The sequence below is a fragment of the Gopherus flavomarginatus genome, chromosome 10, assembly GCF_025201925.1.
Source record: "Gopherus flavomarginatus isolate rGopFla2 chromosome 10, rGopFla2.mat.asm, whole genome shotgun sequence".
Lineage (NCBI taxonomy): Eukaryota > Metazoa > Chordata > Testudines > Testudinidae > Gopherus > Gopherus flavomarginatus.
This window is the reverse complement of record NC_066626.1, coordinates 32,289,658-32,313,209: the sequence shown is the minus strand read 5'-3', so window position 1 is coordinate 32,313,209 and position 23,552 is coordinate 32,289,658. Positions and strand designations below refer to the sequence as shown.

The 23,552-nt window shown below is 40.4% G+C and overlaps 1 protein-coding gene across 6 annotated transcripts in view; it reads right to left on the bottom strand.

The window, feature by feature from the left end:
• Positions 1 to 3,206: 3,206 nt before the first annotated feature.
• TFPI (tissue factor pathway inhibitor) overlaps positions 3,207 to 23,552 on the bottom strand; it is a 61,310-nt gene continuing 40,964 nt past the window's right edge. For 4 of the 6 annotated variants that reach the window (XM_050916444.1, XM_050916443.1, XM_050916445.1 and 1 more), the window contains 4 exons: positions 15,852 to 16,028; positions 14,832 to 14,927; positions 8,018 to 8,200; positions 3,207 to 6,458 (listed from right to left, as the gene is read on the bottom strand). In XM_050916444.1, the coding sequence (XP_050772401.1) occupies positions 6,352 to 6,458; positions 8,018 to 8,200; positions 14,832 to 14,927; positions 15,852 to 16,028 (563 nt within the window). In that variant the 3' untranslated portion in view covers positions 3,207 to 6,351. Of the gene's footprint in view, positions 6,459 to 8,017; positions 8,201 to 8,410; positions 9,523 to 10,454; positions 10,481 to 13,811; positions 14,039 to 14,831; positions 14,928 to 15,851; positions 16,029 to 23,552 lie in introns of those variants that run through there. The other 2 variants (XM_050916448.1, XM_050916446.1) reach the window with 2 other exon arrangements.

Sequence of the window (23,552 nt, the reverse complement as noted above, 5' to 3'; positions counted from 1 at the left end):
AGTAGAATGGAGGAAATGGAATACAGATTAGAAGAATAGTAAAAGTGATGGAGTAAGTATATTAAGAGAATTTAGAAGTGAAAAGAAAATGAAAGTTCTGAACAGAGTCTAAATTTACTTAAAAATAATCTGAATGGATTCTGGCTAAAGAGAGGAACCGATGAAATATTTTAAATGCCAGCAATATGGTTATTGGTGTCACTAACATAGCATTCAGTTTTCTGATTTTTGTAAGCTAGGCCTAGATCCCTTCATTCTTTCCATCAAACCAACTCTGTTATCCAATAAATATTCATCATTCGCTTTTAACTGTCTTCGTGGAGCAAATGTACCTGTTGGTGTCACAGAATCACAGTGTTGGTGCTCTGAAACAGCTCTGAATGAAGTCAGGCAGGATTCCAGTGCAGCGTGTTTTCCTTCAGTGCACATTCTCAGCAGGGCAAGAAGCCTGTTCCTGGGTCTGACCTTGGAGCATTCAGCAGCCCTGTTAACACTGTGAGCATCCTGCAGCGAGTCCACCTGGATGGGACACCTGGGAAAGCCTTACACCCCACCAAAGGGCCATGCATCCCAACTTTGCAGTCAGCAGTGACTCTCAGCCAGTGTTGTAAAACAGAAGAGTTTATTAGTTGATGGGAACACAATGTAGAACAGATCTTGTTAGTATAGAAAGCAGGAACATTCAGCAAATTCTATCTTGGGGGATCCAGAGCCCAAAGCTCTGGGATCTCCCCCCAAGAGACTGACCAGCTTCCAGCAGCCAGACTTAGTCAAGAGCTGCTGCCCCATCTCCTTACTTTGTCTCTTTCCTGGGCAAGCAGGTCACCTGGCCTGCATGTCTCACTTTGTTTTCCATCTCCTCCAACTGACTTTGTATCGCTGGCCATCAGTTACCAGGATACAGATATAGGATACCCCAGGCAGTCACACCTGCCCCTAGGGTCTCTGCAAGGATCACACACCCTTGTCCCACTACTTAGACACTTGAATAAAACATAAGGGAAACTGATGCACACTGTATTCAGACAAAACAGTAAGAACATACCCACTTTGTCACCGTTGATTACTCTGAGTTTAGTTGCTCTGAGGGTGTCACACTGAGCAGAGGAAGAGGTGGTATCTGAATGAGGGAAAGGAAAATGAAAGGAAGCTCTGTTGTGGATAATATCAGGGGACAGTCAGATCAGGCTCTAGTGGCTTTCCCTCAGAAGGATAAATAGCCAATAAGTGTTTAATTTGTGGGAACATGAGTCTTTTCTGATGTTAAATGGAATGCAAAGAAAGAATTTTTAAAAATGAAATACTAGCCCTTACTGCTTAAGGAAACAGGATAGGTGGAGGGGAACTGTAATAACACTTCCCAGATGACTGATGCGTGCTCAAATCCTGCACATTCAAAGATGGATGATTCATGTTCTTCTGGGTTGAAATCCTGGTCCTATTGCAGTCAAGGGGAGTTTTGCCATTGAGTTTTATGAGGCCAGGATTTCACCCCAGCTGTGCAATACGTGTCTGTCTGATAATGCCGAACTCCTTTTTATGGATGAAAACACTGGGTATTGCTGAGTCACTTAACATTATTGATCCTACTCTTCAATTCATTGCTCTTCTTTCTAATGGAGAACACTTAGAATCAAATTCTCCAGGCTGCTATCATTTATGCCAACCATGGGAATCACCCTGGACTGTGGAAGAACACACTGAGCTTCATACCTTCTCTGCACCTTCTCCTCCTGTGGTGCACAGTGTGGCCTTCATGCATAGCCCTTAATTTGCTTACCTGCTGCAATATTCTCATAGATATGATTTGTAAAGCAGCAAAGTATCCTCTTCAGGATGAAAGAAGCACGATAAATGTAATCTTATCATTAATACCATTCTAATAACAATGGGCCAAGATTATGCTCTGAAAACTCGTAGGTAGTCTCCTCTGTAAACCGTGTGGCATGCACTGTTGATCTGCACATGGGGGGTTGATATGGGAGCAAAAATCAGCCTGGGGAGAAGCATCATCCCCCACCAACACTGCAGAGTTCAGGGCATAAATGAAAGATAGCCCCAGGTTATATTAGATTTTGACATGTCAAATGACCACCTTTCCCTCCCCTTCATCCTGTAGAGGGACTGTCCCTTTAAGCAGGGTTCTGTGGACAGTCAGCAGCTGAGGAAACCTGATGTAAGGATTCCTTGGGGCAGTGGAGGGAGGAGAATGAAGGGATCCCATTTCAAGCAGGGAGGCAGAGGTTCAGCTCTTCAGAAAACAGGACCAGTTTTGCATATTTAAAATATTTCATCTTTTAAAAAAAAGCTTTTTGCTATTTTTATTATAGACAGACCAATCCTGCAAGTACTTACTGCTGCACACAGTTTTCTATGATATGGTGCATCATGTAGGAAGTGGTGTTGGCTTTAACCCCCCATAGTGAGCATAGCACTCCGATTCCCTGGGGGAATCAGTGGCAAGCCAAGGCACAAGGGAAGAGGGGGTGTCAACAATACTTCAAGCCCACTCACTCCTTCCTTGGGCTGCCCTCTGTCAACTGCCCATCCTCTTACCTATAAGCTGATCCATGGTGATCCCTTCAGCGGGGCTACTCACAGTAATAAGCACTGTACAATCCAGGAATGGATCCTTTTATCTGGATCACTTTCCCAATTGAATAGCTGCTCTCCTTATTTGGGCAGAAGGGGAAAATAGATTTAAAATGTAAACAATTAGTGCATTGCCTTGTTAGTGGTGGGAATTAATCAAACTGAGGTTCTGCCAAATTGAGCCATTTAATTATGAAGTGTTTAAGAGAATATTTCACATTACAACAAAACACCATCATAAACTTTTCCATTTATTACTATGCTGCAAAATCCAGATTACCATACAGAAGCAAATGCACGGATAAAAGAAGAGAACAATGTTTCATGAAACTCAAGGTTATTATAGTTTTAAAAGACAACAGGGTTAATAACATTGCAAACAATATTTAGCAGATTTTCACTTTTATAAAAAACACACAAAAAAGACAGGGTTTTGCATAAAGTGAAAGTCTGATTTCAGCTTTCACTTTAGTAGCAATGCTTTGGATTGAAGAAGACGCATACACAATTAATCCACTTGCAATATGTTTTCTTAGTACATGAAGTAATAGGTGAAACCAATATTTGTCTGATTTACATACTACGGAAGGTCCCATTACTTTAAGCTTCTTTACAGTCTCAACATTGCAAATGGTGACACCCTGGGGTTGCAATGGCAGCCATGGAGCAGACTTGATGGAAAAGAAAGGATTTTCCCTAAGAAAAGACAATGCAAATCCTCTTAGAACTGCTGCTAGTTTGAGAACTCTGCTCTTACTACTGAAGAATAGGGGCCTGATGCTCGTTTACACTAGGGCCCTTTATACTGCTGTAGCAGTTTAATGGTGCCTTAAAGGGAGTATAAATGATATTGCCAGAGTGGTATAATGGCCCATAGTGTAAGTGAGAACCAGGCCCAGAATATCTTAAAATGACATTTTTGAGCTCCATGTAGCACTTCAGGATGATATCTCCGCAGATCTCATATACTCTGCAGGATTTTGATGGCTGACAAATAGTGCTTGGACGGGTGCTCTCCAAGACAGACACAGGTGCTCCAGAAAGTATGGTTGGAGATTCAGTAGGTAGCAGTTTTTCCTTTGAGCTAGTACTAAGCCAACACCTCAGAATGCTGCAAGGGGGGGGAGTCACAACCCTGCTGGAGGGGTTCATTTTCAGATAAAATGAAAAACCAAGATTCTGTTCCCCACAATTGTGCATATCACTATATTACAGTGATTGGACAAGACAGTTCTGATACATACAGTTAAACTCAGTGGGAGTTTAGCCTGCATAACCATGCAAGATCAGGCCTTCTAGCTGCACTTATCATTACTAACTTGCCCAGATGTCTAATAAAGTTATCCGCTCTATTAAAATACAGTTCACAATCTGCACAGTTTATGTTTAAGCTTCCTTATATAATACTGAATATGGTTCTCATTCTAGGTTTGATTTAACATATTTTCATCTGATTTTCCCAGTATACTGAATCTTTCAGCCAAAGATTCTAACATGCTTCACTGGGACTGAGGAGTGCAGTCATAATGTGATTGCTGGAGCAAGTTATGCTGTTGGTTACCCCAGTGTAGACTTTGAACTGCAGTGAGATCAGAATCAGACCCTGTCATAAACAGATAGCTAAGGGTTAATGTTCTTTTACCTGTAAAGGGTTAAAACAGTAACCTGAAACACCTGACCAGAGGACCAATCAGGAAACAAGACTTTTTCAAATCTGGGTGGAGGGAAGTTTTGGGTGTGAGTCCTTTGTTCTTGGTCTGTTCTCTTTCTCGGCTCTGACAGTGACCACAGGAATCTCCAGGCTTTCTAATATTCTGTTTCCAAGTTGTAAGTACAAGGATAGTAAGACAATAGGTTTATATTGTTTTTTTTGTATTTACATGTATGTAGTTGCTGGAGTGTATTCTTTTTGGATAAGGCCGTTTATTCATTTTTTCTTTTAAGCAATTGACCCTGTATATTGTCACCTTGATACAGAGACCCTTTTATGTCCTTTTTCATTCTTTTTAAGACCTGTCGGAGTTTTCTTTAGTGGGGACTCCAGGGAATTGAGTCTGCAGCTCACCAGGGGATTGGTGGGAGGAAGAAGTCAGGGGGAAAAATCTCTTTGTGTTAGATTTACTAAGCCTGACTTTGCATACCCTCTGAGTGAGGGGGGAGAGAGGTTAGATCTCTTGGTGCTTGTTTTTCAAGGACTTGAAGCAGGGAGGGTGGAATCCCTTTGTTTAGATTCACGGAGCTTGCTTCTGTATATCTCTCCAGGAACCCAGGGAGGGAACACCTGGAGGGGAGGAGGGGGAAGGGAAATGGTTTATTCCCCTTTGTTGTGAGACTCAAGGAATCTGAGTCTTGGGGTCCCCCAGGGAAGGTTTTGGGGAGACCACAGTGAGCTAGGCACTGTATAATTCCTAGCTGGTGGCAGCAATTACCAGGTCCAAGCTGGTAACTAAGCTTGGAGGTTTTCATGCTAACACTCATATTTTGGACGCTAAGGTCCAGATCTGGGAAGAAATGTTATGACAGACCCATTAGGATCATAAAACAAATTACATGCGGGGAGAAACAACACTGTTGATCTTCACTAGTTATTGGAGTTATTCTGGATTTGCACTGGTGAAGAAGAGCTCAGTTTGGTCCAGTCAAGTAGTTATCACATTATAATTCTTTGCTCCTCACAGAGTTTTATTAAAGATACAAGAATGAGGCATCAAATTTTCCAGTGAATATTTCAGTCCTAGAAGCATTTATCAAAGCAGTAGTAGCACAAAATGTAGCAGAGGACAAACAATATAAAAAGCATAGGCTTCTGAACTCACTCAGACAACTCATACTAGACAGAAGGATGGTTCAGTGGCTGAGGCATCAGCCTTGTACATAGCAGACATTGCTTCAGTTCCTTCTTCTGCAACAATTTTCTGTGTGACTTGAAACAGTCAGTCCCATAGGGCCAGGTATTTAAGTGCCTAAAAAGGCAGATAGGCACCTACTGGGATTTTCCAAAGTATCCATCTACATTTTTAGGCACCAAAATACCTTTAAAAATCTGGCCTTTAGTTTCTCTCTGTTTCAGTTCCACAACAAGGTGAGGCTTGATGACTTCAGCGTAGAGATCAGTGTCCCTGATATACTTTGGGCTTTGTGAATATCCACAGTGACATTTCCCCACATGTTTATGACTTGAATATTCTCTTTGTGGTCTTAGTGGGACTAACTCCAATCCTAAACCCTATTTACAGCAGTCTGGCTCCATGGACTCCAGCAGAGTTAAGACCTGGTTTACACAATGTATAATAAGTGAGATCAGAATCAGGCCCAGTCTCTCTTTTTAGCAATAGCCCTTATCTGTATTCAGGAATGAATTATTCATGCTCCTATATAAAAAGCACTGTACGTCCTTTTGAGAAGAAAGTTTCCAGAGGGAGACAAACGAGACAATAAAACAGACTAGGTGAAGCCTGCCTGATCTTTGAATCATTGTGGCTCAGATATACCCCCACAGTCTGTTTTGTCCTACGTCAGCTCTGTTGGTGAGTGTACACTGCCAAACTGCATTCTTAACTAAGTTTATCAGAGAAAAATTAAATGCTGATCGCTTAGCACGCATGAAAGAGGAATACAAAACAAAATAGATAAGCCGTCTAATAATGTATAATCAAATGATCGGTACACTAAGGAGTTTCAAAATGCTGTCATTAATGCTTTCGTTCACAGATGAATGATAATGGAGTAGTTCACATTTCTCTTTTAAAATAGTAGAAGTTATATCCTTTCAATGATGATTTCATCTTCCATCACCTTCACTGGCTGTTTCTTTCTTTTTCGCCTGATTTTCAATAAACCTCTTCGTCCTTGTTTTTTACTGAAATCTAATGGCAAACAAAAATTAATTTTACATACTGTACCAAATAAGACATCCATATCATATGAAAATAAAGAAGGGCCAGATTCTGCTTTCTATTACATCTGTGTACTTCCATACGAGAGTTACTACAGATTTACACTGGTCTAGCTTAAAGCAGAATGTGTGCAATCAGCTGGGATCATGAGCCTGAATCAGCTCTTACATACACTGGTGTAACTCCACTGTCTCTAAAAAGGAGTTAACTCTGATTTACAGTACTGTGAGTGGACCTGATCCAAAGCCAACTATAGTCAATGGCAAGAGTCCCATTGCCTGTAATAAGAGTTAGATCCGACCAGTGACACCAGAATTAGGCCTAATCTTTCTTAATGACTCTAATCTTTTGAAAAAAAAATCTGCACTATTCTGCAGTAAGGTGGATGTTCTATGGATCCACACATTAAACTTCTAATGAAGTCGATGGGTGAAATTCATCCCTGTACAGAGATCAGCACAAGGCCTTGTGACACATAAGTCTCATTGATGCCCTATTTGGAGGGCTTTGGCGGTGCACAGGGTTTGCGCTCCCCTTCTGTCTAGAGCCAACTTTCACATGTGTCTCTGAATGCACAATTTGGCCCTTTGTGCACAGGCAGTAAAGTGGATGTCTCATCCCAAAATCACATTGATTTGAGCATCCCCATTTCATTTGTTCCAGTGAAGGTTGATTTACCACCACCATTATTATTATGCTGATTGTGAACATCGAGAGCCATGCTATGATGTGGGGGAAGTATGCTCTCCTATTGACTCCAATGTTCAGGCAGGGAAGACAGAGACAGAAAGAACTTGTGTAAGAGTCTTGAGATTTCACATCACACTTCTTTCCCACAGTGACAAATGAGCAAATCCAAAAGCGAGTTCATTTTACAAAATTGATCACTTGCTACCTGGGGCAGTTGAGGCACGTTGGCACAACATGGTATTACATATGTTTGCATTTTATAACTGCTAAGCATTTAGGACCAGATTTTCAAAGGTATTTAGGTTATTAAAGATGAGGATAGGCACCTAGAAGGATGTTCAAAAGTGGTTAAGCAAGTTAGAATTCAAGGGAAGTTAGTTACCTATTGGGATTTTCAGAAGCACATATGTGGATTTTTAGGTGCTTAAACACCTTTGGAAATTTGACCTTAAGACTTTGATTCAGCAAAGTGCTTTCATCATGTGAGTCGTCCTATTAATTTCAGTGGAACAGAACTACATACAGGCTGAAAGTTAAGCATGTGCTTAAACGCTTTATTAAGAGAAGGCCACGTAATTCCAATTAACATTACAACATACTGTGCTGTGGAGATAATCATTTGCTGAATTTAATAGATCGAGCAACTGATTAAATGTTTGTTGTACTACAGGCATATTTTATTTGATCAATTATAAAACATCTGATATGCAATTCTTTGCTAGAATCATAGCACTTTTTTGTTATCTTTTCATTGTTACATTTCAGCAGACCCACTAGTGTGAAATGTTCAGGCTCTGGACAGCAGAAGCTTAACTTCTTTGCACTGTTGATTTCCCTACCTTTCTTACAGGTCCTCAGACATGAGCTTTTAGAGGTGAAATTATTTTCATTCCCACCGCACCCACTGTAGCTAAATGGATGGCATCTTCCAGTTGAGTGATCATAGAAGAATCTTTTCTCATTGGCTTTGCAAAGGCCTCGATCCGCAGGAGTCATGCAGAGAGAAGGGAGAGGAGGTGGTTCTAAGAACATTGAGAAAACTTGGTTAGAGGCACCACTGAGTGTCTTGTGCTGTTTCTTTATCTGTTATGTTAAGTGTCACAAATTGGAGAGTTTAAACACATACATAGGAACAATGTGAGCAAGCCCTCCCCCCACCCCTCCCCAATAAGTACATTAAGGCAATATTAGGCATGAGTTTTTAATCACACAAAGCTCAGGAAATTCATAGGTAAATTTCACATCAACTTTACTTCTGCCCCGGACATGTACAGTATGCATTACACTAGCATCTTTCATTACATGATCACACAACATACTAGGGCAAATTCTGTCCTCACATTTGAAGCCAAAAAAACAGAACTTGCCCCACTGCATATGGAGTAATACAAAATGCTTCATATTTTCAGCTAACATTATAGAAAGAGGTGCTATTTAACATCACTGGTGAGAAGATTTAACTGACACATCTTGCAAAAAAAGAGGAGTAATTTAAACATTGACTATATGAAAATAGTACCTCCAAAACATTACTAAACCTAATGAAGTGACTGCTCCTCAGAGAGTCTGCACACCTTCAAATCACTGAGGGCTGATGGTCCTCAGCAACTTGCAGGATTGGGCCCTGGCTGTGTAGATTTGGAGGGCTAAACCTAAGGTCAGAGTAAGAACAACATTGCCCAATAAGAAAATTCCAGACAGAGCAGACAGTGTGATTGGCAGTCTAACCAAGAAGTGAAGGGGAAGAGTAGGCGCAACAATCAATACAGAAGCTTCTGAAATCTGGTGTTAGTAGTATGGCATTTATTTTTTTAAGGTTCCAAGCAGAATGTTACTGTCCTGTTATTGCTCTTATTGTTTCTGTGTTACTTCAACTGAAAGAGTAAGTAAGAGCTGAAGCTCTGGAGGATGGACAAGTGGTGTCCAGAATGACTGGAAGCTGAACCAAGTCCAGGGAGCACACCAAGGCTGGAAGGAGCATCAAAGCATGGAGAAGCAGGATAACCGATCACCCCAGATGGGCTCAGGCCTATTTCAGAAGCCAAAGTGCAAATTACGCATATAGTTTCTGAAGGCAAGAAGGCCGACGTTTCAAGGGAATCAGAGCCATTTTATCAGTCTAAGCGCTGTGATTCCTAAGTGGACAGTGAGAAGCCAGACAGAGATTCTTGAAGAAGCCACAAGGCTGGAGAGCTGGAAAAGCCAGTTCAGAGAAAAGAACAGCAGGACATTTTCAGGAGAGACTGCAGTATAACAGAGCTGAAGGCATCCTGAAGATACAGAATGATGAACCAGGCAAGCTGCATCAGGCTACGAGGTGGCTAGAAATGCCCAGAAATGCAAGCTGAAAAAGAAAGGAAAAAAATGAATTACATTTTATGTGTCTTACAAATGTTCTCATTACCAAAAATATTTGCATATAAAGTATGATTAGCTAACAGGTTCCCTGGATAGCATTATGAAAAAGAGTGTGAAATACTGCTGGGAAGGAATGAAAATAGTAATTGTGGAGGGGAGGAAAATAACAGTAAAAGGGAACTAGAAATTTTTAAGTGACGTTAAGAACATTACAGTGTTGAACAAGAATTCTTTGAATGCAAAAATTGAGTAAAGAATTTTTAATTGTATTTTAAGGTAAATGTAGTCTTTTCAGGTTTCAATATGAGAATAAATGTGTTATGTATGGGATGTAATCATGGAACTAAAAGAGTTCATTGAAACTGCTGAGAGAGAGAGAGAAAAAAAAAAAGAATTAGTGACTGCATGAACTGTGTTTGGAGTGTAAGGATTGTTATTCCAGAAAGGACAAATGGACCAGTGTTCTGTGTCTGACAGATCAATGACAATGCTTCATACGAAGATTAGAAAAATGCCAGCAATATGTTTCTTAGAGTTTGCCTACATAAATTGCATTGGTTTAACTAAAGCTGTGCTTTTTAAACTGGTTAAGTTAAACCAATGCAAACTGCTGTGTGGACACCTTATTTTGGATTAAACTAGGTTTATTTCAGTTTATTTTAAAATTAAACAGGAATAAGTTTAAATTAATTTTAAATAAGTCACTCAAAGCAAAACAAGAGACTGTCCAGACAGGTGTATGCATTGTTTTAAAATAACTTTTAGTTTAATAAACTGGTGCAACTTTCTTGTGTACACCAGAGCTAACTGAGCAAGTTTATGCCAAGAGTGAATTTCATCCTGACCTCAGCTGGAGATGAAATTATGGTCTGAAATACAAAGATTGCTTCAGGAAGCAGTAAAGACCAACATACTTACCTATGCTAATCTGGGAACTTTTGAACCTGGAAAAAACACAAAAGAAGGACATATCAGTGACAACGGGTAGATGAGACTGGGATGTTATAATATTTCACAGAGTAAGTTGGGAATATAAATTACTTGCCTGGTTTGTTCGTCTTCTAGAAAAACTCCTTGCCTCAGGGAATTGTCATGCTGCGAGCAAGTGTGCCCTGAGAATTAGTGCCACGGGGCTGACCCTCTGGGAAAATATCATGACCATGCATGCAGATGCCCCAAGAACATGGGTTCATCACAATGATTGAGAGACAGCTAACATTTTGTAAAGCTCATATTTCCTTTCCATAATGGATTGTCCCTCTGGAACTAGGGTTACCAACTTTGACTGGACAAAGATTTCAGCACATGACATAATCTTTAATTAAAGATTAATTTTTAATTTCTGGAGACTCCAGGACAATCCTGGAGAGGTGACAACCCTATGACCTCTCCAACTGCCAGCTCATGGACATTCCTGCATAACTTTCCTCCTCCCATGAAGTAGTTTCAGCTGAGTAAGGACGTTCTAATCCAGGTATGTGTAATACACCCTTCGGAGTGACATCTGAATGCTATTCAGGATCCTTTCTAAGTGTACTGTTTCTAAAAAGCTATGCAGAACATTGTTCAAGGCATTTTGTAAAAAAAAAGACTAATAGTTACCCAATCCTCATTTAAATGGATTGTCACAGTCTTCAGGATGGCTCCATGTCCCCTGCATTTTGTGCAGCTTCATGGAAACAGCCAGCCTATGAAAATCTGTACCCTTCATCTATGTACAAAGGCAACTCTGCATGAAGGCCATAATTAAGAAAAAAATGTAATTATAAAAAGAAACAAGTTCTATTGTGGATTTCATGTCCCACAATTATACCAGTGATTAAGGGATTTTGATTTTAATATACCGACTATTGTGATAGTCTCCATCAATGTGAGACTGACACAATTTAAAAAAACATGTTAGAAGTATGTAACCACATTTGCACAGTGTGTCTCTCTTCCCCCACCCCCAGTGAGTGGACCTTACAGAGGTCTGGACAGCCTTTAAGCTACCAAGGCTAGGTCTTGTTGCACAGGCAGTAGACACTAATTGATTTTTAAAAATATCAGTGAAGCACAGGCATCAGCATGATCTGTACAAGCCTGCCCAGGATCCTGGGTACTTACTTGGGCAGCTAGCCTGCACTGAAGTCCGTGCTGCCACAACTTCACCGCTGTTGATAGGCTAGCTAGCTTGCTTATGTCTACACATTCTGCAATCACACCTCTGACTGCTCTAATTAGGTGTCAGACATCTAATTATTTTATGCTTGGAACTACAGTGTTACTCTACTGGCACTTAAAATAACATTATGGGTTTGATGCAAAGCCCACTGAAGTCAAGGCAGTTTTCCATTTGGGGTTTGTGTGCAGATGGCTGGGTGGTGGTATTCTGTGATATACAGGGCAGCAGACCAGATGATCTGGTGGTCCCTTCTGGCCTTGAGCTCTATGACCCTTAAAGACTTTTGGCTTTATCCTCTGAATTCTTGTTCTCCTGTTTATCCAAACCCCTTCATTTCTGCAGGATTTAGATTTCCAGTGACAATTGCATAAACCTGGACTTCTTATGTTTATTATTTGCCAGATAAAATGTCCCATAGCTCAGTACCATGTGGTCATGAACAGGCAACGAAAGAATCCATTGTATTTACACATGCACAGAACAGAGCGAAGGCTTCTGAGTAGCGATGGTGGAAAGTGTTTCAAAAAACAGCTTTCCATCAGAAACTGCTGATACAATGGAATAGAAACATTCCATGAGAACAGGTCAGTTCTGTTGAAGCTTTTGACAGAAGCCAGGCCTTGGCATCTGGGTTACCCAGCTCTCTGGCAACCTGGCAGTCTGCCTGGTGGGCTCCTGTGGAGCCCAGGCTTCCAGGCTCCCCAAAGCTACATGTGGTTGCCTGATGAGAAGCCAGAAGCTGGGAAGTTGGAGATCCTCGGGTGCTCAGACTGGAAAGTTTTGAAATTTGTTGAAAAACAGGGAAAGAAAGAGAACCACCACTGAACAGGGACTCTGTCCTGTACTTGAGGGCTGGACACAGGCAATTTGGACTCCTTTGCAGGAAGCAGCCAGCTCACTCATTCTTCCTCCATCCATGGATAAGGTCCAAGAGCCAAGAGTGACACAATGCACGTTTGCTGTGTTATCTTTCATATATCTAATAGTTTCAGCGATATCACCAAACTGTTCCCCGAGCCCTACTTTATTGCAGTACCTAAGCTTTCTGGTTGTCAGAGAAGAGAAAACTGAACAATCTTCACATAAATTGCAGAACTGTTACAAAGATAATAATCAGATCTTGCATCCAACAGACCAGATCTGTAAGTATGAATGGCTACAGGTATGTTAACAAGTAGAACAATGCCAGTTTACCCCAGTAGAGGCCATGTTTGTAGAGAATCTTTTAGTAACAAGAATAGGAATTGACAACCTGCATAATTCCATATGGACTGTGCTGATAATTGGATTTCACTCCTGTACCATGTTTCAATGGCACAGTGTAGTTTGAAGAATATCACAAGTCAGCTTCCCCTTTCTGTTCCATCAGAAAATGAAAGGTTTGATTCTCGGCTCACTTTCTCTGGTTTTCCAGCAGTGTAAAATGAAGTTACCCTGTGACTTACACCCAGAAGGAGAATCAGCCTAAATGATCTTTTCTGTCAGCAGGATGATTATAGTGAGCAACACTGCAAGAAGTTTCAGATTCGCACTTAAGGAAGAAATGTAGCTCCATCTAGAAATAGAATAATTCAATTCTGTGTATGGCAATAGATTTGTTGTTTGATGTTTCTGCAGCTTCAGATCTATCACCAACAACACATTTCTTTCTTTGAAACAGAGATTAAATAAATTTTCAATGGTATGTTAATATATTTCCTATAATGAGTGATTCTGTGGAGAGCATTCTTTATTGGGTCCATAACATGCCTATTTATTTAAAAATAGAAAATGCTTTAGAAAAAAAAATGTGATTGATTATGCCCTCTCATTTTCACACATTTGTTGTGTGTGAGATTTTCAGACTCACATAATTAGTATATATATCTCAAGGAATTCACATGCTATTATGACTCTTGTTTCAAAAAACTTTCACTTATATAAGACTTTTCAGCAAAATAGTCATCCAAAATGCTGTCCTCTCTGCTTAAAGCTTAGCTATTTCAGCAACTGTGAGTTGCTGTCTCAGCATCAAATGCTGCAAACTAGTACCAAAATAGACAGAGTCACAAAAGCTTATCCTCAGCCCAACAGTGAATATCATCACGCAAGAAATGTAACACAACACAAGCAAATAAATATCCAAAGTTTATTATCAAAATCTTACTAGGCAAAGAGCACTGATACATTCCCCATCCATTATCTTAAAGCCGATGTTAAACACTGAAGGATCAGTGAATGCATTAGCCATCACCCAATCTCAGGAAGTATATGTGAGTACAAGTGCAGAAGACCATCAAAAAGACTTGGTGAGAGAGATCAGTCTCTTCCCAGCTGTTGTGTATTCCCTCTTGTACAACTGTGGATCACAAATTGACATGCCTCAACCACATTTACCTTTCAAAGCCTGACCAAATTTTCAGTTTCTAATGCACAGTCCTCAATTGTGGAAACTTGTCCAGAGCTAATGTCAGAGTTGAAGGGCCCAAGGCTTATTTGCATTCAGTTGACTCTACACCTCTCTGACAGCCTTGAAATGGATACAAATTTAATTTACGCCCATGTTACTTATATCCCCTTACCAGAGTAGTGTAAAATTGTCTTAGTGTACATGAGAATCAGGTCTGATAATTTTATTGGGCCAAATTCCAAAATCTGGTTCTGGCCCCTCTGGACCATTCAGGTGGCTGAAAGGGTCTGTAATCCAGCTGCAAATCACCAGCGGAGAATTCATTTGGCATAGAGGGAAAAAGCCAAGAAACTCTTGTTATGATGGAAGGCAGACACCCTGGTCTCTGTGTGGGAAAAGCTCAGGTAGGATCAGACATGGCTCCAATTTATTCACTTCCTCCTCTGTCACCATACAGTAACTGAATTTAATCTTTCCTATGGTTATTATGTGTTTCACATAGTCATTACACTTAAAGAATAGTAAATTTTAGTGTCTCTTACATGTAATGTTTACTCCAGGCCATAGAAGAAAACTCTTCAGTCTCTACCATACAAATCATGTACAAATAATTTATGTTTTGCAGCAAAGCATTTCTTAATGTCTGTAGATCTCTAGATAATATTTTCTTTACCCCTTCACTTTCAGAGGAATTGTCATCTCCATTTGTTTTACCCAGGCAAATTCAAAAGGAAATTCTTACCCAAAAGCCTTGGAAACTCACTGGGCTTTGCAATGGGAGAGCTATTGTTCATCATGATGGGGTGTTCTGCATGTTGGTCTAATTGCAGTGAATTTGCTGAAAGAAAAGTAGAGAAATAGTGACTAAAAGGATATCTGGACAGCCTAGACCTTGAAACTAACATGTGACTAATATTGGTTTGACTGACTCCAAGTGTGGAATTAATAACACTAAAAACCAACCTTCCTCCAACCCACTGGTATTTTTACCCCATGGGATTGGTACAAATGCTATCCTAGGACCACTCTGTCTCCCAAATAATTTAAGATCTTATCTGAAATTCATTATTTTAGTTGTTGCACTGCCAATATTCTAGTCACTGCACATATAAAACTCCTTTCAAATATGTATTATTACTAACAATTCATATGGCCCTTATCCAGATTCAGGCCATGATATAGATATAGATATAATGAGGCATGATATAGATCTGTTGAAATCAGTGGAGCTAAATCAATATATCCCACATGGCCCTGTATTTTTTCCATTAATTGTCTTTTGTATTATATAAAAATTTACTCTTATTTCAGGCATGGGGAAATGGACTTTTGATCAACAAAATTTGCATATGCTCTAGGGATGTGATATTGAACACATTAATTTTGATTTAAAAGATTTTTTTTTAAATTATAATATTCTAAATGCTTTTTAGGTACACTAGACAACGTTAATGAATATTTTACTGGAATTGTAAAGATGAAAATATGTACAGATATTTAACTGAAAGAATCAGGAATTCTACAATATTCATTGGAACTAATCAGTGCCAAATAACCAGTACTAGCTTTATGCTATTTAAAAAAAACAAACCAAAAAACCCTTAATTGTTCGTGGCTAAATGTGCTGGCTCAATGCAGTGCTTATTACAGAATCCAGGTCCTTAATTTGCATTATACTCCTTCCCTACAAATTCCTTAAAACAATACCTTCTTCATACAAAAATAAAAATAAAAATGAGAACAACAACAACAAGACACTTACTATTGTCCTGGCAGGCAATCTGGCATTCTTCCAAGGCCTTAAAGTTGTTCTGATTTCCCAGGCATCCACCATACTTGAACTTTTCACACTGCTGTGACTCCTTGTTATAGAAATATCTGGAAAAATAGCCTCGGCAGATTCCAGGGTCTTGCTCCATAAAACAGAAGTTGGGCTTTTCTGTTGAAAATAAAGATTGAGGAGAAAAAAATAACCCATGTTCTCTGTGATCAAAACTATAACAGAACTAGAAAAACTTTTTAAGAGAGGCCTGTAACTTCAGACTAAGGAGTGAAAAAAACTAACAAAAATTCCACGCAATACTGCATTGGAGCATGAGAGCAAAATAATTTTTATTGCCTGCTCCTCACTTATCATACAGCAAAGCTCCAGCGAATTATCTCTGTGACCTGAAACACAAGATTCGATGACCAAGCAAATGACAGATGTTCTTATTAAGAAACTGACTCTTTGAATCAAAGAAAGAAAGAATTGTGTCTTGCTTATCTTATTTGAATCTTACTACAAATTATTCACCACTTGATAAATGCATCAAGTTAGTATTAGTGGGAATTATAGAAGCAGAGAGAAGGAGGTATAAAGGACTAATGCTAAAATGGAAGGGAAAAGGGGACATAACTTAAAGGAACAGAAGAATTCAGAGTATATTTTGTCTCAGACATTGAACTGCTGTACAATGGGATAGAAACCTGGGGTGAGGTTTAGCATCACTTCTGAATCTCAGTTAGTACTACATGATTACAGCACAAACCAAGAAAATGTGAGAAAATCATACAATATTGAGACAAGATTAATCCAGAGATCTGAAGACCCATCATCTTGGGCTATGGCAGTAAAGGGAAAAGCAAAACGATCCTTGATATTGTTAGCTTGTGACACAGCCCTAAGGTTAGCCTTAAAGTGTAGATATTCATTTTATTTGATTTTTCTCTAAATGAAGTTAAGAAATAAAATCATGGCAGGAAATAAAACCTAACCGTGATTTTGAGTCATTTTGAAATGTCAGGTACACATATTTTGAAATATGCATTCTGTATCTGATTGACGGACTAATTAGGTGAATGTATATTTAGGCAACCACACAAAACATTCATTATGCGTGAGATATAGAATAGTGAGAATGGATCTGTCTGAGTCACTGTGGCCTGCCAGTTGAATGTAAATGGTCAATTACACCAACTAAATCTACAGTAATCCCACTGAAGTCAGTGAAGTTGCTTAGAATTAACTCTGGTATAAATGAAAGCAGACTCTGATCCATAATTTTAAAAGTGTCACTTATCAGATACACATTTGACCAAAACAGCTAATTCAGAACCATTATGGAATATTGTATATTGAAATATTTATTATAATTTGTTACATTCAAATAATATTTATGAATTGTATTAATTTATTATTAACAATAATACCTATTTTATAAAGGCACCCATACCCTATATTAGGAATGCATAATTTCAGTCTGTCTTAGAACTGGTTGGTGAAACCTTGATGGAACCATTTTTCATAAGAATATGCAGTTCCATCAAAATCAAAACATCATGAAATTAGGTCAATTACATCAGAATAGAAAAACATGAAAAAAAGTTCTGGCAATGTCAAAATGTCCCAGGTCAACATTTTCAGAACAAAACATTTCGATTTTTCATTTTGAAATTATTTTCATTTCATTTTTCAAATATTTTCTATTATATTGTTTTACTATTTTCATTTTGTCAAAATGACCTAAATTTTAAATGAAGCCATGTTTCAAAATCTCAGAATGCTTTATGAAATGAAACTTCCATCCTTCCCAGAGCTCTGCTTAGAAATGCTGTTGATGTCTTGTACTTAGCAAAACTTTTTGTGACACTTCATTGAGATAATGTGCAGATATCATCATTAAAATTTCGATTAGACTATCTTAATATTTTATTTTAAGTAACCAAAGTCAATAATCAAAAATTGTTTACTACCTAAATTTCATTTTACATCTGGGCTGTTTATAGTTAGACTGAAAAATTGCATCTTCTGCCAGTAAATATATTAACAATAAAATTCAAGCATAACACCATTTGGATTAGCATCATTCATACAAAATGCATCCCAAGGCACTTCAGAGTTACAAAATGCACTTCACAGAGAACAATGAAGTTGAGTGGTGTGGGTAGGGAGACGCTATGCTTTCAACTGAGAATTTAAATGAGATAGATAGTTGCTTATATAGAATGGCACTAAAAGGCTATCTCAGACAATAAGCCCAGCCGAGGGGAAGAGTCTTTCACCAAATGCTGCACAACTACTCTTGGGGGAATTCTGTCAAATATTAAAAATTTGGTGAGCAATATTTTAAAATTCTGCAAAATTCTGCGTATTTTGTCAAAATACAAAATATAATCATGCTCCTGCTGACAGCGGGAGTCTCAGCTGTCTGTGCCAGGCATTGGCAGGAGTACTGGGGGGAAATCACTAATTATGTGCAGAAAAAATAAAATTCTGCAGGAAACATTCATTCTGCACAAATTCTGCATTGCACAGCGGCACAGAATTCCAGCAGGAGTAACAACATAATGAAAGAACAAAGAAGGACCTGTGCTAACTGAATTAACGGAGCTGGCGAAAGATTGGATAATAATTCATATTGCTTAAACAGCGGATCAGCTTGCTAGAAAACTTAAAGCTGATATTAAAATGTGCTCTTGTGATGAAGTCTAGTACACTGAGTTTTAGCTCAGAGCTAATTTGTACAGCTGTCATAAGCCTTTCAAGATTAGCAGTTATGAAGGATAAGGTGATGATGCAACCTTGAATATAGCGCCATATGCAAATGCTATCATTGTGCATCTGAGGAGTCCTGTCCGTCCCCGGAGACTTAATATCCAAGAGTGTATTACTACAGGAATAGTCAACATTTAATACTGTTGATGATTAGCTACAACAGCTGAGTTTTGCAGGGCATTTGCTATCCTGTCATGGAAAGCATGGAAATGAGGGTTAGACCTTCAGGGAAATATTGCCATACTTCTGCAGCATGTGTGGAAAGTCAACTTTAAGGACTACATGGTATAAAACCGGGCCCCTTTTCCAAACTAGACTTTTTATATTAATTGATTAGATATATTTGAAGAATAATTGGTTTGAAAAAATACCAGAATATTAATTTACAAACATAAAAAATGAGAGTAGTTCTCTACATTTATACTTGTAAATGTGCCATATCTGTGTGGAGTAACATCCACTCCAAAACAGCCCCACCTTCATCGCCAAGAAGAACAGTATGTGTATGCCCATGCACACAAAGGAGAAGAGGGAGAAGAGCTGGTAAGCATAGGAAGAGAATTTACTAGCAACATAAAATACTGACTTCTATGAAGTTAGTGGGGCTATCTGGCCATTTCAGACCACAAAAGGTCTCAGACTACAGTGGAATCTTTGACATCAAGTGGATAGGCAGCAATGAAAGGATAGCATAGTGCTGTGCTTCTTCTGATTACATTTGGGGTCTCCCTTTATCACAGATTAACGAATATATTCATGTTCGCTATGAAAAAAAAAGTTACACTCCTGGGGCAATGGCAGAAAATGTGGATGTTTTAGAAGCTCTGAGTTTTAATTGTGTTAGTCAACTCAATCAAACTGTATTGTTAAGCCACTACTGTCTAATGTTTATTTCTTACCTGAAAGCACAGTGGTCTGAACATGCAAATACAAAATCCTTTTTATTCACGACTATGCAAACAATAATCACAAGCATACAGGCTAAACAAACGATAATTGTCAGCTCACTAACTCCCTAGCAGAGGAAGTACTTGAATAGTAGAATCATTTTAGTGCCCTGGTGTCATAAACAGATAGCTAAGGGTTAATATTCTTTTACCTGTAAAAGGGTAATAACAGTAACCTGAAACACCTGACCAGAGGACCAATCAGGAAACAAGACTTTTCAAATCTGGGTGGACGGAAGTTTTGGGGTGTGAGTTCTTTGTTCTTTGTCTTGTGTCTGTGCCCTCTCGGCTCTGAGAGTGATTTTTCTATCGCCTGGCTTTCTAATCTTCTGTTTCCAAGTTGTAAGTACAAGGATAGTAAGACAATAGGTTTATATTGTTTTCTTTTGTATTTACATGTATGTAGTTGCTGGAATGTTTTAAACTGTATTCTTTTTGGATAAGGCTGTTTATTCATTTTTTTCCTTTAAGCAATTGACCCTGTATATTGTCACCTTGATACAGAGCCTATTTTTAATGTCCTTTTTCTTTCTTTTTATATAAAGCTTTCTTTTTAAGACCTGTTGGAGTTTTTCTTTAGTGGGGACTCCAGGGAATTGAGTCTGCAGCTCACCAGGGAATTGGTGGGAGGGTGGAATCCCTCTGTTTAGATTCACGGAGCTTGCTTCTGTATATCTCTCCAGGAACCCAGGGAGGGAACACCTGGAGGGGAGGAGGGGGAAGGGAAATGGTTTATTCCCCTTTGTTTTCTTTTCTCTGCTAGGGGCTTTTAAGCAGAGAGGGTTTGGTTTTAAAAGGAACCAGAGATAATTTTTTTTCTGCTCTCTCTTGCAGTTTTTGGCTTGCATATTAAGCAAGGAACCATTAAGCTGTGACATAGGGTCTTTTGTTAGACTATAGCACTCCCATTGAGAGTCAAGTACCCAGCACAATATACATGCAAATAAAGTGATTTTTCTGGTTTACTTTACATTTAAAAGATTAGCTAGAGGAAGAAAGGGAAAAAGGCACTGTTGCTAGGCAGACCCCAGGAGGCAACAGAGAGCCTGCAGTTCAGACAATAAACACCGGAGGGCACCCCAACACCAGAAAACAGGAACCAGAATGTCACAAAAACCAGAAGCAGTACAGCTGGAAGCAATGGAAAAACAGATAGAACTACTAAGAACACAAATGGCCAGAGATGAGGCAACTCACAAACAAGAGATGGAAAGGCTACAAAAACAAGAAGACGCCAAAAATGCAGCCCACCACAGAAAACTATAAGAAGAAGAGGTGGCCCACAAAATGAAACAAGCAGAAGAAGAGGCAGCCTACCGCCGAGAAATGGAAAAACAACAACAAGAAAGGTAAGAGAGGGAAAAACAGAGAAAACATGAACTGGAGTTAGCGCAGGCTGGGCAGCATGCTCCAGCCAATCCTAACAACCCTTCGCCAATTATGGTTCCACATCCCAAGAAATTTCCCACCTACAAGGCAGGTGATGACACTGAGGCCTTCTTAGAAAATTTTGAAAGGGCCTGTCTTGGGTACAGCATCCCTGAAGACTAGTACATGGTAGAATTGAGGCCACAGCTCAGTGGACCTTTAGCAGAGGTGGCAGCTGAAATGCCTAAGGAGAAAACGAACGACTATGAACTTTTTCAAACCAAGGCCAGATACAGAATGAGGATAACCCCAGATCATGCCCGTCGGCGTTTCAGAACCCAAAAGTGGAAACCAGATGTGTCATTTCCCAAACACGCCTACTACTTTGGAAAGAATTATGAGGCCTGGATATCAGGAACCAATGTTAAATCCATAGACGAACTGCACCTCCTCATACAAATGGAACAGTTCTTGGATGGTGTTCCTGAGGACATAACACGGTACATACAAGATGGAAAACCCAAAAATCTCACCGAGGTGGGGGAGATTGGAGCCAGATGGATGGAAGTGGCAGAAAGCAAGAAAGCTACTGTCAAGGGGAACGAATACCCCAGAGGGCACACCGACAATAAACCCTACAACCGAGGGCAGCCAAAGATCCCACCTACAACCCAAGGAAAGCCACAGACACCCTATTCTTCCACCTCATCAGTCTCCAGTAACCCACCTCGACCCAGTGACGAGTCAGCTGGAAGATGCTTTAAGTGTAATGAACTGGGACATATCAAGGCCAACTGCCCAAAGAACCCCAACCGAGTGCAGTTCATTACACCACCATCACACCAAAGATCCCCAGGCCCAGATGCCTCTCAAATATCCTTGGAGCGAAGGGAAAATTTGAGAGTGGGCGGAAAGAAGGTTACCACGTGGAGAGACATGTGGGCACAAGTGTCAGCTATCCACCAATCCTTCGTCGACCCCAAATTCATCAACCCAAAGGACCAAGTGACAATTTACCCCTTCATGTTACAAGCTGTAGACTTGCCTACAGCTAAACTGCCTGTCCAGTACAAAGGCTGGTCAGGAATGTGGACTTTTGCAGTCTATGACAATTATTCCATCCCCATGCTACTGGGGGAAGACATGGCCAACCAGGTAAAGCGGGCCAAGCGAGTGGGAATGGTTACACGTAGCCAAACCCGGCAAGCTTCCAGACCCCTTCCTGTTCCTGAGCCGTCCACAGACGCCCCGTCTGTGTTACCAGAGACCCAGACAGAGGTAGTGGACCCGGATTCCATGCCAACCACTGAAACAGCCACAGCACCTTCAGTCCCAGGCTCGGAACTGGAACAGCAACCAGCACCAGCAATTGCAACCACAGCTTCAAACTCAACGCCAGAGGGCGCCAGCGAGCCAGAACTGGCAGAAGCAACAGACAGCCATACCCAAAAGGCTCAGCCAGAGCCTGAAATACCCTCAGGTGCACCAGCGGAGAGTGGTTCACCAGCAACGGAAACAACCCCATCACCTACATCGCTTCCAGAGGGACCAAGTCCAAGTCCCCAGTCTGAGGAAGAACTGGTGACCCCAGCCTCAAGGGAACAGTTCCAGACTGAGCAGGAAGCAGATGACAGCCTTCAGAAAGCTTGGGTGGTGGCACGGAGCACCCCAGCACCTCTCAGCTCTTCTCACCGATCCCGGTTTGTTATAGACCAAGGACTTTTATACAAGGAGATTCTTTCTGGTGGACACCGGGAAGAATGGCAGCCGCAAAAAACAGTTGGTGGTTCCAACTAAGTACCGGGGGAAGCTCTTAAGCTTAGCCCGTGATCATCCCAGTGGCCATGCTGGGGTGATCAGAACCAAAGACAGATTGGGGAAGTCCTTCCACTGGGAGGGGATGGGCAAGGATGTTGCCAAGTATGTCCAGTCTTGTGAGGTATGCCAAAGAGTGGGAAAGCCCCAAGACCAGGTCAAGGCCCCCCTCCAGCCACTCCCCATAATTGAAGTCCCATTTCAGCGAGTAGCTGTGGATATTCTGGGTCCTTTACCAAAAAAGGCACCCAGAGGAAAGCAGTACGTACTGACTTTCGTGGACTTTGCTACCCGATGGCCGGAAGCAGTAGCTCTAGGCAACACCAAGGCTAACGCTGTGTGTCAGGCCCTAACAGACATTTTTGCCAGGGTAGGTTGGCCCTCCGACATCCTTACAGATTCAGGATCTAATTTCCTGGCAGGGACCATGCAAAAACTGTGGGAAACTCATGGTGTGAACCACTTGGTTGCCACCCCGTACCACCATCAAACCAATGGCCTGGTGGAAAGGTTCAATGGAACTTTGGGGGCCATGATACGTAAATTTGTCAACGAACACTCCAATAATTGGGACCTAGTGTTGCAGCAGTTGCTGTTTGCCTACAGGGCTGTACCACATCCCAGTTTAGGGTTTTCACCATTTGAACTTGTGTATGGCCATGAGGTTAAGGGGCCATTACAGTTGGTGAAGCAGCAATGGGAGGGGTTTATGCCTTCTCCAGGGACTAACATTCTGGACTTTGTAAGCAACCTACAAAACACCCTCCGACACTCTTTAGCCCTTGCTAAAGAAAAC